This window comes from Crinia signifera, chromosome 2 (genome assembly GCF_055691185.1).
Source record: "Crinia signifera chromosome 2, ASM5569118v1, whole genome shotgun sequence".
Classification (NCBI taxonomy): Eukaryota; Metazoa; Chordata; class Amphibia; order Anura; family Myobatrachidae; genus Crinia; species Crinia signifera.
In genome coordinates, this window is record NC_139218.1 from 254,995,430 (window position 1) to 255,014,695 (window position 19,266).

Genomic DNA, 19,266 nt, shown 5'->3' on the forward strand with positions numbered 1-19,266 from the left:
TACAAAGTTGCCCGTACACACTGGGTGACTGAGCTGAAAGCAGCTCCGTTTTGCCTTTTGAGTTGCATTCAGCTCCAAAGCGGCCTAGTATATAGGGGGGCAGCGATGATCGGTGAGCACTGTGATGTGGTATTACCAGCAGCTGCTATGGAAAGTCGCTAAAACGGCGTGTATACACTGAGCCAATTTCACCATTATTGGTCAGCAAACATGCCTGGGAGACTTCAGAATTTCCCAAAGACCTACAAATGGCAGCATTTACTGTGCTGTGGGTGGTGCTTACTGACATCAAGCTCTGGCCCCACCCCCAAAAATGTTGCAGGGAGTCTCTTCTCTGGCTTCTCATGGAGAGGAGACATGTAAATTTGGCAACCCTATTTTAAGAGAAATTTTCTGCTCAGTAGAAAGCATTATACTCCTGGCTTCTATATTTCAGGTCTTTCTTATTTGAAAAAGGAGAGTTGACTTTTCCAAATGATGTTGCCTTTTTTTGTTTTCGGGTGATCCCATACAAAATTAGTTGTAGAGTCAATGTCCTCTTGAGGACACTACACTTATTTTCAAGTTAAAATGATAATCATCTTATAATTATCCTTAAGTTCTGCTTCACTATACAATGTGTGCATTGCTCTAGTTGTCAAAATGTGATTTTATACCCCATTCACACCAGCCAATTTTCCGGGTTGGCCCCAGGAACAACCCATGTGTAGTGCTGGTGTGTGGCCAAAATCACGGGACCTATGCCCTGGGATTTAAACCCTGCTAGCTACCAGGGTTGCTCCTGGGATCTTCCTGAGGTAATGGACAGTTTGAATGTTGCAGTGACATGTCCCTCCTTCCTGGGTTGCCTCTGCTGATGCTGATTGGCTATTCAGAGGCGCTCAGGGGCATCACACAGCTAAGAGAAAGATACTGTGCAAACTCTGCAGCACAACAGACCTCAGCAGTGCTTTTTAACCCCAGCAGGCCTGCAAAGATCCTGGCATTACAGGGTATCGTCTGTAGCCAGCAGCAAGTTGTGAATAAACCTAAAAAAGCCATTTCTATTTACATTCTCATAAAGGCCCTAATTCTGGTTGATTTGGTAATGTACATGTGCAGAAATGCGCATGCGCAGTTGTAAAACATTGTGCACCCATGCAAATTTGCACAGGTGCGAATGGACCGGAATAAGGGCTCTTAATATGGTCCATTCGCAAGGGGACCATGGCAAACATAATGTTTTGGCAGGTGCCAGCACCCAAGATAGAAGGCGGGGGTGGAGAGGGGCGAGGGGTGGCGGGCCAGTCCATCAGCATATGGGAATACCCAGCGTTTCATAGGCATTCGCATGAGAATGCTGGGCATTCTCATGCTAATGGGCCGATGACTGGGGTGAGGGCAACTGACATCTCCGGATGTCAACTGCCCGCCCACTCCCCTCCCAGCATCCACGCATATATAGGTGACTTCAGAGTCACTTTCAATATGCGTGTGCCTTCGCCATCAAGGTAGGGTTTGGTAGACTTGCAAGGCTGCGAATTCGCAGCCTTGCAAATCAACCAGAATAACACCCAAGGTCCCTAAACTGCTGTGCTGTTGGCTTCTGACCTCTACCTCCCTTCAGCTAGAAATGTTTCAGCAACTGAGTTTTTATTTTCTGCTGATTTTCATTATAACTGCTGTAAAACACAGAGTAGATAGGCGGTACGGGATTGGTTTTCAAATCTAGCTTTGTTTTAATCTCAGGGACTAACCTTCAAATAATATTCGTTGCCATCTGGACAAATTCAACAGTGGTGAACAGAACAGTTGATTTAAAGATCCAGAAATCCAAGGGCACCCTTTATTTTTACTAGACCAGATCAAGGATAATTTGACAAATAAGTTTGAGACTGTTATGGAAATGGTTCTTCGTTTTTTAAGAATTTTAGATATGGCAATATCCTAGACATACTTTTGACTTTTGTGTTAGGAAGTTATTGCGGAGTTAAAAATGATTATTTTTTGGGTCTAGGATTAGATTCTATTATCTCAACACAGGTGAAATTTTTTTTTTTTTTTTACGCTCAAGTCACCAAAGCCATCTGAAAAACAATATGACAATATTTTCTACGACCCAGTCAGCTCTGCGGCGTTGGGCAATTTACTGTTTTGGGGAACAGTGGTTGACTTTTTGTCATTACTCCATGTATATACAGTTTGCTTTAGCCTTCCTGCACAAGTAGCACCATGATTATCTGTGGGTATCCCTGATTCTCCAGAGAGGTCACATAGATACTTGTACTGTGCCTACTGTATTGCATTTAGCAGATGTGGTTGACTTCTCTTTCTCCCTCCTACTAATGAAAGGTATCACTGTCAGTTTGTTGCGTGTCCGGTACCATGTTCTTTTAGCTTGTTCTGCTATTTTATCAAACGTCCATTAGACTGTGATTTTTATTGATAGTTTTGGATTTATTATTGTTTTTTTTCCTGAAAAAAAAAAGTTTTACATTTTTCTTATTATAGACTTTACATTTTCTATGTTGCACACATTACAGTATTTCTGAATTTAGAAGAAAATATTAAAGAAGTGATTTAAAGATTCAGCTTCTTGCTGATTTTCACAACCATCTAATATGCAAATTCCATGCGGTACATTCAATGCTCTTTAGCGAGCTGTGATGGCGAGCAGTGCCGATAGCTCGCCATCACAGCTCGCGGGTCAGTATTCAACTGGCCCCCCTACACTCGCGGTTTCCAACTTGCTGTTTTTTTTCTGAGGCACTCGGAGCCTGATTGACAGTCAGGGGGCTCTCCGACATGCCCGCCTAGTGTTTCATGGGCGTGCCCACAAAAATGGTGGGCACACCCTTGGAAACACTGGGTGGACACCTGTGAACACAGGCACATCCCTGCCTATTTGAAGTCGGTGGATGACATCACATGACCCACCCCAAATTCATAGGGAAGTAAGTATAGGTTTACTTTTCTTTAAGAACTGATGAGAAAGCATTAAATCGTGAGTAACCATCGAATGATTTGTCCTCTGTGCTGACGCATGCGAGCGGATGTGTGAGCGTACACATCCACTCGCACTGTAGCGCTTGGATTTGGGTTGCGGGGGGGCTTGCGTTCATTGGGATGGCGTTTACCTGCTTACTATGCAGCAAATGTATGCAGTCTAGCGTGCAGGTCTGAATTACCCTCATTCCCTCTGTATTGTAAGTGGAGTCTGTACAGAAGAAATAGAGCATGCGGTGAGTGGCAGCTATAATCCCAGGAGTACTTTCATTCCATGCAGTGAGGTTTTCAGCTCATCATTACACTATTCTTTTCCTCTGTCTCACTGATGAGTATATTTAATAGGTTGTGAGCTCTGTGAAGAGGTGCGATTTCAGTAATCTCGGCAGTAGATTAAAAGCTATAATGATTTAAATGGCAGAACCAAGTTGATATTTTAAATCTACAGATGAGATCACTGAAATTTTGTTGCTTCACAACCAATAACATATTCCAGTATGTTATAAAAGGTACATGGTTTGTTCATTTGCATCTTATTTATAGAGCTGTGTAAGGTACTTGTTTCCTAGAACGGCCACACCGATTTTGATCGGGTCGGAAAACCCGTGTCGGTCGCATCGCATGCGACCAAATCGCATGCGATGCGACTGACGCGATGGACCCGATTTTTACATTGAATCAAATGTGAATAGGGTCCCTGGGACCCTATTTTACATTGGATTCAATGTAAAATTGTCCCCAGACCCCCAATTTTACCCCCTCAACGCCATCCCACGATTGACGCCAACCCGAAGCATGGCGAGCGCAGCGATGCGCGTCCTCCGACCTTTTCATACCCCTACTATCCATGTCGGCGTGGAGTTGAGAATATAAAGTGTGGCGAGCGCAGCGAGCCACTGAGCCCGAAGCGTGGCAAGCGGACGCGCATTACTTCACAGGTATACGCGTCCCCTCGCGGGGCTCGCTGCGCTCGCCATGCTTCGGGCTCGGTGGTCGCTGCGCTCGCCACACCTTATATTCTCAACTCCACGCCAATGTGGATAGTAGGGGTATGAAAAGGTCGGAGGACGCGTACCGCCGCCCCTCGCGGGCTCGCCACGCTTCGGGTTGGCGTCAATCGTGGGGTGCCGCTCACATTGGGGGGGGGGGCATTATTTTATAGGCATGACGGGGGCATATACAATGAAAAAAGGGCCATATATGCCCATTTCCCATTGTTAATTGTTAGCTATGTAAAATGTGCTTAATCGCGTCCATCGCATCTTGAGCCATTGTAATGGCACAAGACCGACGCGATGAAAGCGATCACAATGTTAAAAATATTTTAACATTGAACCCTATGGCAAAATCGGGTCCATCGCGTCGGTCATGTCGCGTGCCATGTTAATGCACGCGACCGACGCGATGGACCTGATTTTGCCTTTGCCGGCAAAATGGACCTGATTTCAAAGGAAATCGGGTCCATCGTGTTAATTGTGTACCTTAAGTTAAGGTACACGATTACTCCCGATTGACGCGATGGACCCGATTTTGCCTTTGCCGGCAAAATGGACCCGATTTCAAAGGAAATCGGGTCCATCGTGTTAATTGTGTACCTTAAGTTAAGGTACACGATTACTCCCGATTATGTGAAAGTCCCATATAAGAAGTTAAATAATAGAACACAAGAGGGCATAACAACCATCCTACTATTAAATGGACTTATTTTTACATTAAGGAGCAGGTTCAGTTAGATGTAGGTTGATATGCATGGTCTGTTCCCCATGATAAAGTGCCTCAATCTATTTAATTGCAGACCAATGGCTAGTATTTATGTTCATTATTGCTTGCACCTACAGAGACTAAGTAATTGCATTGAATACATTGTAACTGCATACTTTTGGGCATTTTAACTGGAGGAATAACCTAGTAGTAATAATCTCCCTGCTAATTAAATTTGCCACTTGAATTGCCTGTTATCTGTACTCCATTTATTTGTGCATAAGAGTTATAGGAATTAAGTAACTCTTGGAGTTGCATGGTCTTTTCTTTATTACTGTTCAGTTTTTACTAGAGATGAGAGGTCCGGATTCCGTGGAATCCGAACCGCTCCAAACATAGCCCGCCCGCGCTTGACAGTTTCTGACTTTGTTCGGAAACCCGAATGCGGGAATCTGGTGTTGGATTCTCGCGAAACGCAGAGTCTATAAAAGCTTGGCGTCCTGAGAATTTGGCGCCATTTCACAGTTGCGCTTTCAGCTGTGCACAGCTCTTCTCTGCAGTGGGGTCTGGGCGTTGTGCAGAGGGGTGTTGTCACTTGTCTGTGTGCAGAGGGGTGTTGTGCAGAGGGGTTCAGTACAGTGGGGTGCAATGCAGTCAGTGCAGAGAGGTGCTGTGCAGTACAGAGCGTTGTTGTGCTTGTGCAGTGCAGACTTCAAAGGGGTTTGTGCAGTGCAGAGGGATGTTGTGCAGAGCAGAGGGGTTTGTGCTGTGCAGACTGCAGAGGGGGGGGGGGTGTGCTGGGTTATATAATATTTATATTATACAGGCAGGCTGTCAGTCAGCTTTTCATTTTTTTTTATTGTGGTGTGTGGTGTGCTGCACTGCAATCCAATACACCAAATACTACTGTCAGAACAAGTTCCGTGTGTGATTGTTCTGCCTTCATGGTCCATGCAGTGTTATACAAACCCTGTCCATAAAAAAAAAAATACAATATAATTTTTTTTGCTGTTCTTTATTTTTTTTGGTGTATACTGCTTGCTGTGGACCTTGGCCTAAATTGAATAAAAACAACATTGTGAGCTGTAAAGTGGTCAAAATTGTCTGGAAAGGTCTGGAAATTAATGGGTACTGTTTACCTAGAACGGCGCCCACGATCTATATCGCGGGTATCTTGCCGCAAATCGCAGGCATCGCATGCATCTTATGTGTTTGTAATGTTAAATTACCTTCCAATCAACCAGATCAACCCAATGGACCCGATTTTACATAGGGAACAATGCTAAATTCCCTTCCAATCAACCAGATCAACCCAATGGACCCGATTTTACATAGGGAACAATGTTAAATTCCCTTCCAATCAACCAGATCAACCCAATGGACACGATTTTACATAGGGAACAATGTTAAATAGCCCCCAGACCACAAAATGAATTGAATAACCACCCTGAAGTGTGAAATGCCCCCCCCCCCATTGTTAACGTCACCCCGCGGTCAACGTCATCCCGAAGCGTGGCGAGCGCAGCGAACCCTTGAGGGGTGGCGGTACGCGTCCTCCGACCTTTTCATACCCCCACTATCCACGTCGGCGTGGAGTTGAGAATAGAAAGTGTGGCTAGCGCAGCGAGCCACCGAGCCCGAAGCATGGCGAGGGGACGCGGATACCTGTGAAGCCCATGAGGGGACGCAGATACCTGTGAAGGTATCTGCGTCCCCTCGCGGGGCTCGCTGCGCTCGCCACGCTTCGGGCTCATTGGCTCACTGCGCTCGCCACACTTTCTGTTCTTAACTCCACGCCGACGTGGATAGTGGGGGTATGAAAAGGTCGGAGGACACGTACCGCCGCCCCTCGCGGGCTCGCTGCGCTCGCCACGCTTCGGGATGACGTTGACCGTGGGGTGACGTTAACAATGGGGGGGGGGGGGCATTTCACACTTCAGGGTGCTTATTCTATTCAATTTGTGGTCTGGGGGCTATTTAACATTGTTCCCTATGTAAAATCGTGTCCATTGGGTTGATCTGGTTGATTGGAAGGGAATTTAACATTGTTCCCTATGTAAAATCGGGTCCATTGGGTTGATCTGGTTGATTAGAAGGTAATTTAACATTGTTCTCTATGTAAAATCGTGTCCATTGGGTTGATCTGGTTAATTGGAAGGGAATTTAACATTGTTCCATATGTAAAATCGGGTCCATTGGGTTGATCTGGTTGATTGGAAGGTAATTTAACATTGTTCCCTATGTAAAATCACTACAATCGCACCCATCGCATCGCAGGCCACTATAATGGCATGCGATCAATGCGATGGGCGCCGTGCTAGGTAAACAGTACCAATTAATGTTATTGAGGTTAATATTACTCTAGGGACAAAAAAACCGCAAAAATTACGCGATGTGGGGATTTTTTTAACATTTTTGAAAAAAATCCAAAGCCTTTCACCGCTGTTTGACAAAGCCAAATCCCGGCGATGAATCCAAATACTAATCTTTGGCCCTGGCTCTCATCTCTAGTTTTTATATATTATTTATATTGTAGGTAAGATTAGATCTAAATCTTCTTATTGCCTGATTAATGATCTGACAGTTAATGTGTATCTGGTTAGCAGATGTTGAAAGGAAAGGCTTGCTTGATTGATGTACTTGTATACATTTTTGTAATGTTTTCTATCTTCATTCTAGCTAAAAAAAAAACAACAAAAAAAAAACACTAAACACTATGGGATGATGCTAGTAAATAATCTAATGTCTACCAATGATGGGTAATCTGCACTAGAAAAAATGTTATCGATCGGCTTAATTGTGTAACAGTAACTCTAAATGCGAGTTCTCAGGCCTATTACTTTTGCAAACGAATCATGCTCCTATTACTGTAGATACAGTATTCTTGGGATGGATTCCATCCAATCAGCTCCTAACTGCCATGTTGCAGGCTGGGTTTGAAAAAATGAAAGGAGCTTATTGACTGTATGTTCATCTCTCCACTTTATCACTTTTTGAAGCTTGGTGCATCTGACCCCTGGTCAGATCAAATGTGCAGGCCTGCTGGCATCACCATGTGGAGCTCCACCAGTCCAATACTGCATCTTTAGAATTTAAAGAATGCTCAACATGCCCCTTTCTCCTACACATACTAGGCTTGTGTTTAACAATAGGACTGTATATCTGAATTTAAAAAATGACTAATAAAAAAAAAATATATATATATATATATATATATATATATGAAATATGGTAGATGGTGTATATATTGTACTGTGTTTGCCTTGCAGTAGGGTGAATAATGTGTTTTGTACATGTATTTATTTATTTATTTTATTTATTTTGTACAGATAAAGCAAATGGAGTCCTATTGCCAGTGAAATTTGTCCCAGGAAAACCTGGCCGTTATTCCTGCAAGATTTTGCTACGCTCCTCTCATGATGTACGACTTTATATAATTGAGTGTGTCGTCAACCCAAGCAGCATAGAAACAGTGTTTGAATTTATTACACCAGCCTGTGAAGCACTGATACAAGATATTCCAATAGTAAGTTATACCACATGGCTTCATTATTTACGGAATTACAATATATCCTTCTGGTCTGTACTGGATTTGAATCTATTGCAGTTGATAAAGTAGTTGATGGCAAAATGTTTGACATTTAATGATAGATTCTACTGCATACCATAAATTTGCAATCTCTGGGGAAAGCATGGAGATAAACCTTACAGTACATACTGTATTTTCCATTTATTGGATTCTAACCAAAAATGTTGTTTGATTCCTCATTTCTGCCTGCCAAAGTCATGCACATACTTCAATTAATTTAATTCCTGTCATACATCAGGTTATTATACTAATTCTTCAAATATATGCCAAAAGATGTATGTCTGTAGCTAATGTGGCCATATGGAATGCAATTCAGTGAACAGCACATGCTAAGCATCTAGAAAATGCCCTGAGCAAAATACTGTAGGAAACATATGTATAGCATATTCTGATATATATCAAAGTAGCATAATTGCTAGAAAAGTAATATATATATACAATTACCCATTTAGAATAACATGGTGACATGCAGATGTATATCTAAAATGTTGTCTATGGGGTAATTTACTAAAATAGCAGTTCTATTTCACATAGGATGTTGGTATGGGAAACCGTTTAGATACTATCTATTATCTTCTCTAGAAGGTGCTAAATAAATAAGTCGATTTTGATTGGTTGCCCGTAGCAACATCCCATGTGAAATAGAACTCCCATCTTAGTAGAGTAAATGCCCCCTATGTCAGTTATTTGGGGAACTTCGCTCTTCCTTTGGTATTTACTGTATATACATATGACAATAATGTAGTCTGAAATGTACTACAGTACACCTATGCATTGATAGACAATGTACCGTATATACTCGAATATAAGTCGACCCAAATATAAGCCGAGGCACCTCATTTTACAACAAAAAAACTGGGAAAACTTATTGACTCAAGTGGGACCCTCACTCGAGTATAAGCCGAGGGGGGCTTTTTCAGCATAAAGAAATGTTCTAAAAAAAAAGTAGGCTTATACTCGAGTATAAATGGTACTCTGCCCAAGTAAAGACAATTATATAGCTTTAACATTAAATTAGGAAAGTATGGACCACTTTTTTTTGGATTTGGATTTTTCTAGCTTTGATTCCAAAGCAAAAGAGCCCTCTTCAAGCGTTTGGTGCTTAATGATGAATATAACCTCTATCTATGCCTCTTATACCTGTAATTTGTTTTTTGACATTTGGTCCTACCATTCAAGATTGCTCTGGTGGGGGATAGCTAATCTATATCTGATGATGGCATAGTTCCCCACATCAGTTTTCAGGGATTGTTGAATATTATGCTGCTCATTTGTCGTCTCATTCAGTAATAATAGAGGACCCATAACTAAAAACATGCGGTCACTTTTTTTCTGCAATTCCCATTGATAAATAGGACCCTCTAAAACATTCTAAGCACAAAAGGAAACATATGTATAATACAAAATGTAATTCCAATATGTAAAATGTATTTGCAGCAATATCAGCAGCTTAGGTTTCATTAAATAAACATATAACTGTAATGATTAATATTTAATTGCATTGTACCAATAGCATTATTATAGCCCAAGGGATGAAAGAAGCTACTCCCCAGTTCTTTTGCATTATCTCAATTATTTATATACTGTAGTTCTGCATTTAGCTCTTATACGTCAGTAATATTTCCTGATTCCATTTATTTTTTATTATTTTTGTTTATTAGATGCCACAAGCTATACACAGCGTGGTAAATGCAGGAGCATAAAACAAATAATATTAACAGCATTAATACAGTGCATAAAAGTGACCCATCATAAAAGCAGAAAGTATAAATACAAAGGCAGTAAACGTATGGACACTACAACTAGCAACATGCCAGTTCCTACATGTTGTAGGGACAGACCTCTTGCTGTACAGTAGCTTGAAGGAACAGACCTCTCTGTGATGATGTATCCATTTAAGACAGGGTAAGAGTCATTGAAGAAAGAAGAAGAAATAAGTCAAGGAGCACTGGTGATAAGTATAGTACAAGGTGAATAATAATAGCCCTTGTTCACCTAACAGCCATGTCATAAAGGCTTGAAAATGTATTCACACCACACACTAGTAAGGACCGCACAGCACAATCTTTCTCTGTTCTCCGATTGACAAAACCATGTTGCACTGCAGGTGGGACTTATGTATCATGTGCATGGGTGGGGTGTGTTCAAACTGAAATCTAAATTGCAGTGTAAAAATAAAACAGCCAGTATTTACCCTGCACAGATATAAAATATCTCACCCAAATCTAACTCTCTGTAAGCATTACATTTAGCCCACCTGCAGTGCACATGATTTTGCCCATTAGAAAAAGATTTTGCTTTTGCTTTTGCACTTCGTATTGAATTACCCCCTGAGTCCTGTGTTAATTTTGTTATCTTCAGATAGCTTAATCCCAGGGGTCCCTCTGGTTCCCCTAACTCTGAACAGATTTCTCTGCTCGCTAAAACACACAGAAAAAGTAAAAAAAAAGAAAAATTGTTACGTACACCCAGGGTCCGGTGATTGGTGATCCGGTGAGGCTGCCAGTCAGCTGCTGCTGTGACTCCGATGTAGTACAGTCAGGGCCGGGTGCCGCCAACTGGAGGGCGGTACTGAGCCCGGCATGAAGCAAAGCTGTCCCCCGCGCTCGCCGCCCACTGGAGGGCGGTACTGAGCCTGGCATGAAGCAAAGCTGTCCCCCGCGCGTGCCGCCCGCTCTCTGCTTCAGCGAGGACTCGCAGCACCCGGAAGCTGCATATCGCGCCTTCCAACAGCAGGTACAGCGCTCCGGGGGGTGGGGGTGCGGGCGCCCACCGCAGTATCGGCCGCAATCCCCCTCCCCGTCATGCCGCAGCAAGTATTGTCCGCACCCTCCCCACACACACCACACACCCCCCCCCCCCCCCGGGCGGGCGTCACGTTTTTTTTTTGCCTGGGGCGGGCGGGGGCTTACACCAGCCCTGAGTACAGTATTGCTGTTAAGTGGTCCAAGTACAGATCCCTGGTAATATTTTCCTCCATAAAATGCACTCCATTTATTACAATTGTCTGTTTCTTATCCTACAACCAGGTTCTTATTAATTTAGATTTTTTTAATCCATTCTTGTTTCCACTTTTGTACAGTGGTCCAACACTCTTTTTAACAGTATTCTGAAATTGCACCTGTAACTAGTGACTGGTTGAATAATTTTGTTAATGGTTCTACCAGCACATCTTTGGCTCTTTTATTATCCTTGGATGTATCCTATCTGGCCCCATTGAATTATCCACTTTAGCCCTGTACACATGCATCGATTTTTCCCGATTTTCGAAATTAAATCGAATGGTTTTTGTGTCACTTTCGATCTACATTTGATTCGATGCGCGCTCTTGTTTTCACAAAATCGAACAGAAAAATCTACTGTGCAGCCAAAGAAATATCGAATTCGATCTAGTAAATCGAATGTGTACAATGTACCATGAATGAATATCGAATTCGATATCGAATTCGATATCCAATGTAAAAGTACAGATCTAATGCCAAATCGAATGGAAAGATCTAATGCCAGATCTAATAGAAAATCGAATCTAACATTGAATCAAAAGCAAATCGATGTGTGTGTACAGGGCTTTTCAGTTGAAAGTTCTATTAATACCTGTTGTAAATGTACTTTAATCTACCTTATTTTTACAGTATGTATTTCCTTGCAATTTAACCTTCTCCTCTCCTACTGTAGTGAATACAGAGCAAAAATACCTGTTTTTCTCTCTTAAGTCTTATTTTTTTCCTTTCAATTATCTCATTTCACTTTATGTACTTAAAAAAGTTGTATCTACTGGATTCGGCATGAAATGCCGGCGGTCGGGATCCCAGTGTTCAAAATCCCGATGCCTGAATCCCGAACGCCGAAATCCTGACAAGGGGGGGACGTGGATCGCCCCCCCCCCCCCCCTTGTGGGCTCGCTGCACTCGCCACGCAGCGGGCCCGGTGCCTCGCTACGCTCGGCACACTAATTTATTCTCCCTCCGAGGGTGTCGTGGACACCCATGGGGGGAGAAAGTGTCAGGATTTCGGTGTTCGGGATTCCGGCATCGGGATTTTGAACACCGGGATCCCGACCGCCGGGATTTAAACTGCATCCCGTATCTACTGACTGGGCTATTTTCTCCTCACTTTCTGCCTTATCACCTTCTAAGCCTCTTTTCGTGTGGCAAGATGCACCACTTTGTCATGTTTTTGAGTCTGCTGTAATATTCAAAGCCATCATTTTTTATTTCACACTACTCAATTCTATTTTTTAAATCACATTGAATTCCTTTTCTATGTGTCCTTTGATACAAAGGTCTGTTGCTTTTTGTATTTTACTTTTCATTTTCATACTGTACCTCTCTCACTCCTTCCAAGTTTCTCAAATACCCCAATAAAGCACGAACACATCTCCCCATTTTTACAGTCAGTCCTGCAGGGTTCTGCACTTGCATCTCTATATTGTGACTGCCAGAGGCATTGGGAGCAAAGGACAGGGCCAGCCAATGTTTCCAGAAACAGGTGTCATGCCCTCATTTTCTCATTTTCTGGGAGTGGCCAGTCCAAGGACTGTGCCATTAGATGCAGTTTCCTTGGCCTTGTAAGCCGCTATTAGTGGAACACTATGACCAATGCAGTTTTATGCAATAACATATGCATTTACATTGCTTAAGGAGCACTTATGCTTAGCTGCTGCAAGCAGCTTATATGTGATCCTTGCTGAATGAGGGACTATGGCGGTTATTCTGGTTCACTCCTTCTGGCAAATTCCTTCTCAAATGGACAAAACCATGTGCAAAGCAGGTGGGGCCGATGTAAAATGTGCAGAGAGAATTAGATTTGGGTGGGGTTTTATTCAAAGTGAGTTCTATATTGCAGTGTAAAAATAAAGCAGTCAGTACTTTCCCTGCACAGAAACAAAATAACTCACCCAAATCTAATTCTCTCTTCACATTTTACATCTGCCACCCTGCAGTGCACATGGTTTTGTCCATTTAAGAAGGAATTTGCCAGAAGGAGAGAACCAGAACAACCCCCTATATCCTGACATTTACAAAGTGTTCACCTACAGTAGATGTGCAATCTTAAAGCAGTGATGTGTTACTTTAAAAAAAACAGGATATTCTGTTATAGTTGAATAACAAAAAGTCACCACCATGGGTCTTTGCTGTAAAAAAAAAGTTGTGTGGCTTAGGGTGTTATACATACCTGATCGATTGTGCGATTTTGCAAGCCAAACAATTATTGAACAATTGCGGATGTGTCTGGATCACCTCACGCAGGTGTGATTCCAAACAGTGGAAACCCCCCCAGCAATGCATCTATTCGCAATCACCGTTGATTGACAGTTTGATTGACAGGAAGTCAACTCTTGTGGGCGGAGTAACCAGCTGTTTTTTGGGAGTATCAGGAAAAATAAGGTATGCTTAGGTGTTTTCAGGGAAGGGGGTGTGACTTCAGCTACGTTCTCGATCAGCCTGTCTCTGTCGCAGACTTGTGGAATGGTCAGAGTTATACACAACTTTCCCAGACTGGGAAAATCATGTGATGGTGAGTGAGTTGCGATTTGATTTGCTCTCAGCGATCCAATAGTAAATCATTCTCAGATCTGGCTGGATTTTACTCTGTCTGGGCAGCAGCTATCTGATCGCAGATCTCTGAAATTATGCACCACAGTGATCAGGTCTGAATAAAGCCCTTAGTGTGCTGAAATTGAGCATACCTCTTGTAATACTAATTGTTGGAAGGATCAAGATGCGCAAAGCCAATTAAAAGCAGCTGCTGTTCGTTATCATCATCAATGCGTATTTTGCACCAGGGGTCAAGTAAGCTAGAAACATACATCCTAATAGGTGCATCTGCATCTTTGTAGTGGGCTCTTCTTGTATATGCATTTTGTCAAGTATGCTACTCCCTCCCCCATTTTTCTTCCATAAGCACAAGAAGAATTAAGCACAAGATGCAACAGAATCTTAAGATTTCTTTTTGCACATGGGCAGTATGGAAATATACATTTTTACGTAAACAAATTGCTTCTGTTCAACTTAACACCAACCTCTCGGAAATGTCTATGAACTAACAATAAATGGAACCTGAATGGTGCTTTAACTAGTTAGATGTTAGAAGTGTGATGGATCATTGCATCTTTGTTTTGCAGTTACCTGTGCAGAGATTTCCATTTTGTTTTGTTTTCTTTATAATTGTAATGTTGTTGAAATGACTATCGACAGTAGCAACAATGATCTCTCAAACATGGGCAGTAATGCACAGGTCATTAAACTCTTATATGTACTGAGCTCAGTTATACCACTCTTGGGTGTGCATTACTCTTTATGTATTTTTTTTGTTATTTTTATTTGACTACTGCATTTATTGTCAGTGACACTCTCTTTTTTTTTTCTACCTTTGAGTGAATAATTATTATGGTAATTTTCTGGCCCATTTCCTTTCCTTTGCACTATATTGTGCTGTTCTCTATTACATTATAGGGAAGATGTCCATTTTCAGCAGCCCCAGAGCAAGTTAAATGATCTGAAAGCATTTTAATGAACTTATTATGCATTCTGTAAGATTTAGCTAGAATACTGTGTAGCATTCTTTTTAATGCAACAATTTACAAATCCAGACAATTATATTTTTCTCTTTTTATCTGAGATGTACAATATACAGAATTTTATATGAAGAACATTTTACCAGTTTGACCTTACAAGAATGATATTTTAGATCATAAGGAAGATCAGTATATCTGTTCGACATCATTAGCAAGATGGAAAGTAATTAAAGGATATCTGAGTTGGTGCTATGGAAACCATTACATTTCTGTGATACAGAATGTGTACTTATTTTATTATTTATTTATTAGCAGTTTCTTATATAGCGCATACATATTCCGCAGCGCTTTACAGAGAATATTTGAACATTCATAATTAGTCCCTGCCCCAGTGGAGCTTACAATCTGTATTCCCTACCACATGTATACGCACACACAGACATTCTAGGGTTAATTTTGTTGGAAGCCAATTAACCTACCTGTATATTTTTGGATTGTGGGAGGAAACTGGAGTAACCGGAGTAAACCCACGCAAGTACAGGGAGAATATACAAACTCAGCACAGTTGGGCCATGGTGGGGATCAAATCCATGACCTCAACCGCTGTGAGGCAGTAATGCTAACCACTACACCGTCCGTACTGCTGTGTACTTTTAGTTTACAAACTAGGAAATAATAATAATAATAACAAAAATGATTTCTAATTTTTAGAGTAACATGACTCGGCAAGACTGGAAACTGAAAGCCATTCTTCAGGGAGATTGCTTCTATGGGCCGCCATTTTTGTACATCTCTGCAGGAGAAACTGCCCAATATTCCCTTATGTTTAAACCATTCTCTAAATGCTGGAGCACTGTAAGTACTTTTTCTTTTTTCCAAAAACATAGTTAATGTTTTCTATAATTAGAGTGCCACAGACATACGTGCATACAGTAGGTAAGTACAACTATGACAAAATACACATACCGTAATTCATAAAATTTCATAGCGACATAAATGATTAATGCGGGTATAGAGCAAATCTGGAGTGAGATGTCGGAGAGAAAAGACTGTTGTTATAGGTAACAAAATTAATATTTATTTTGTCCTACTCTTTTTTTCTAACAAGCCGCTATAGAATTAGAAAACAGTTGTGTTTGAGTTTTAGACATAAATTGAGATTATTACTATGGAGTATGTTGATATGTTGTATGGCCCTGGTGCCATCCTGGGGAAGCAACCCTGTATATGGCAGTGTGGTACAGGCGGCACTCTCTGGATTTTGCATTCAGAAAAATAACTAGTGATCCAGATCACTGTTCAACGTTTCGGAGCTTTCTTCTTTTATGAAGAACATGCTCTTTCAGGATGCAAAGTAAACCTGCACTCTCACAAACCATTAAGTAATCATAATGCGGGCCACAAATACAAATGTAATATTTCCCAAGTGGGAAATGAGCACTCACCAAAAATGTACAATTAGTATCAACAGGAGTTCATCAAAGTATATCCAGCAACGTAGTCAAATAACCTGCCACAGCCAGGAAACAGGCACAGAGATAGCACAGAGATAGCAATTGGCTTGTTAGTTCTGTGTCTAGGGTGGTATATGTTGAACTTTGGAATAGGTATATATTGAAGGTATATATTGTGTGGGATAACACTCTGCTGCATGACAGGGTCAGCAGAACTAAGCGGAATGTTCCGTATACAAGAGAATTGGTTAGTGGATATGGCATTAACCACTTAGCTCGGCAATTTTCCTAGAAGCTGCTCCTCTCTGCAGCATCATATGGCCACACAGAAGGCGATGAGCTGGTTTTTATCATTTCCCTAATATCTGCTACAAAAATCTCTACAGCTACTGAGTGGGTGTTGCTGCTAAGCTGTATGATCAGCAGTGATTGGCAGCACTGCAGACACTGGGTGGAGAGATCCAGAAAACAGAGGGACTATGAGGTTCCTCTGATAGCAGTAGCTGTTTAAAAAATGTGTTCCAGCAACTGCACAGTGGGCTATCTGACTGGTCTGACTTTCTGAGATTCGGCCATGTCAGGTAAAGCCCATTCTGACGTGGTTATATGATGTGACCATGCCAGGTATGTGGTTAAGGATTTTTTTTTACATCTTATGCACCCACACCAGGTAAGTGGTGAAGTATTGATGGACTGCAGTAAAGTAAATTTAGTCATGGTTTATTCTACCATCTCTCTAAAACTCCAAGGTACTGTACATACAATTTCTTCTTACCGTTTTAGAATGAAGCTTAGGCTAAGGGGGGTATTCAATGTGAGATGACGATTGTTGGGCTGGCTTGACAGCCGTGACCCTGTCCCATTCTCGGCCAGCTCGACAGGAATTTTGCAGGTGGGATTCAATGTCCCGCCTGCCTGGCGCTGAGGAGGGGGTGTGGCGGCAAGAAGCGTCTGTGAATCGATTAGCGGTGGCAATGAGCTCGTCAATTCCTGGCCGTTCTCGGCAGAACGTGCTCGACTGCTTGCAAAGTCAGACACGCTCTGCCGAGATCCCTGTTCAATGCTGTCGGGGAAGACAGCATTGAATAGGGCCCAGCCGCCATATCCCCCGTTGGGAATGGTGGCGGGAGATTGAATAACCCCCTTAATCTGTGACTGTCATGATTAACTTAAAACACATGAATTTATTAGATAATAACAAGACATAATGAATAGAAGAATTAAAAGAAGACAAACTGAGTAAAAAATGAAACAATTATCAGATGACAGATGTGTGATGTAGATTCTATGTTGGTTTACAGAAAAATTCAAAATATCAGACAGTACATTATCATGTAATAAGTAAGATTCCAGTGCCCTATATGTATAATGCAGTCAGTGTGCTTTCTTACAGCTGCTTATAGCATGAAATATTTATGTATATTGGCACATTTTATTATACACATTGGAGAGCAACAGTAAGCGGATTCCACCGATGATTTCTGCCAAGATTGAGAACAGAGTGTATTTATTGTTCTCTGTAGCTCAAATAAATGTAGAAAATGCAAAATACAGTTTAAAACTAATTTGAACTTCTATGAATTTACCCAAAAATATATTTGAAATCCTTGGAGATGCTGTATTTAAGCCTTTCAAAGGTCTTCTAGCTTAAAGAAAAAATATGACCTTAATTTATTTCAAACTACATTAACATTTTATAGCAGATTGCAAATATATTCAATGAATCTAAGATTTTGTTTTCACTTATTTGCTAATTCCATTTTTATAAACCCAAGACATTAATACCATCCAAAAATCTGTTCTTTCTACTCAATAAATAAATCATTGTTGGGACCAATTTTGAAATGTAAAATGAAACTTTGCAGCCAAAAGCTTTACACCTTCCCATTTTAACAGGGTAAACTAATGCTTCAAAATGAAACAGATGGTACCGAACATATCTTTGGCCTCAAAGGCATTGGCCAAGAACCCCTGGCTCTTGAGCATATCGTGATAGATTGCCAAGTGAGACAGATTACAGAGAAAGTCCTTATGGTACCCAATTATACTAACAACAGATTGACTTTTAAGGTAAGATTTCATATATCGGAGATTAAAATTTCTACTGTTTTCTACATTATCTCTTGTTTGTAGGGTGTTATCATGTTTGTATTTTTATTTGTAAAAGAGGGCCCTTTAGTTTGCTTAATATTTTAGTTGTGTTATGTCTAATATAATAATCACAAACTAGTGCAGGGTGTTACTGTTTTTCCAACTTCTAAGAGCAGTTATTGAGGGAAATTGACTTAGATGGAAATTCTATTTCAGATAGGATGTTGCTATCTATTATCTTCTAGAAGGTGCTAAATAAACAAGTAGATTCTAATTGGTTGCCCATAACAACATCCCAAGCGAATAGAACTCCCACCTTAGTAAAGATCTCTCATTGGGGCAGATGTATTAACCTGCCCATAACGATTGTAAAATAAAGGGTCCCGCTTCTCCTGCATAATGAGGAGAAGCAGGCACCCGTTATGGCTGAATGTATTAACCCCCCTATGCCGAGCGTTAATGGCTCTCCTTATCAGCGCCCCAGGCAGCAGTGCGCATGCACATTTAAAAAAAAAAAAAGATCTCTCCTCCCCCAGCCATCGCTCTGGGCTTGCACGAGATCTCGCTTTTGTAGCGAGATCACATGCGCAGCCGGGAGCCAGCAGCAGGGCTAGCGTTGTCCCTGCAGTGGGGATAGGACAATGCTAGCCCTGAGCTGGCAAAGTGGCCAGGGCGGATTAACGCCTTGAGGGCTGTTAATACATCATCCCGGCCGCTAATTACTGGGAGGATTGCACTTTATGTGTGCTAGTAATACATATAAAGTGAAAGTACATATAAAAAAACGTAATACCCCCCCTCCCCCCCGTTAAGCAGATATGCACTTAACGCTAGTTCACACATTTGCCCCATTGTCTCTACTATTGTTTTTCACAGTCTCTGGTGCAATAAGTTTTTTATATTTATTTATAAAATTGCAATTATTTATT

At 41.5% G+C, this 19,266-nt stretch overlaps 1 protein-coding gene across 3 annotated transcripts in view; it reads left to right on the forward strand.

Moving 5' to 3' along the window:
* CFAP47 (cilia and flagella associated protein 47) overlaps positions 1–19,266 on the forward strand; it is a 474,937-nt gene that overhangs the window by 269,130 nt on the left and 186,541 nt on the right. For all 3 annotated transcript variants that reach the window (XR_014470467.1, XM_083174330.1, XM_083174331.1), the window contains exons 47-49: positions 8,016–8,212; positions 15,504–15,647; positions 18,143–18,316. Coding sequence is in view for 2 of the 3 variants with exons in the window: in XM_083174330.1 (XP_083030456.1) it covers positions 8,016–8,212; positions 15,504–15,647; positions 18,143–18,316 (515 nt within the window). In the remaining variant the exon portion in view is untranslated. The remainder of the gene's footprint in view (positions 1–8,015; positions 8,213–15,503; positions 15,648–18,142; positions 18,317–19,266) is intronic.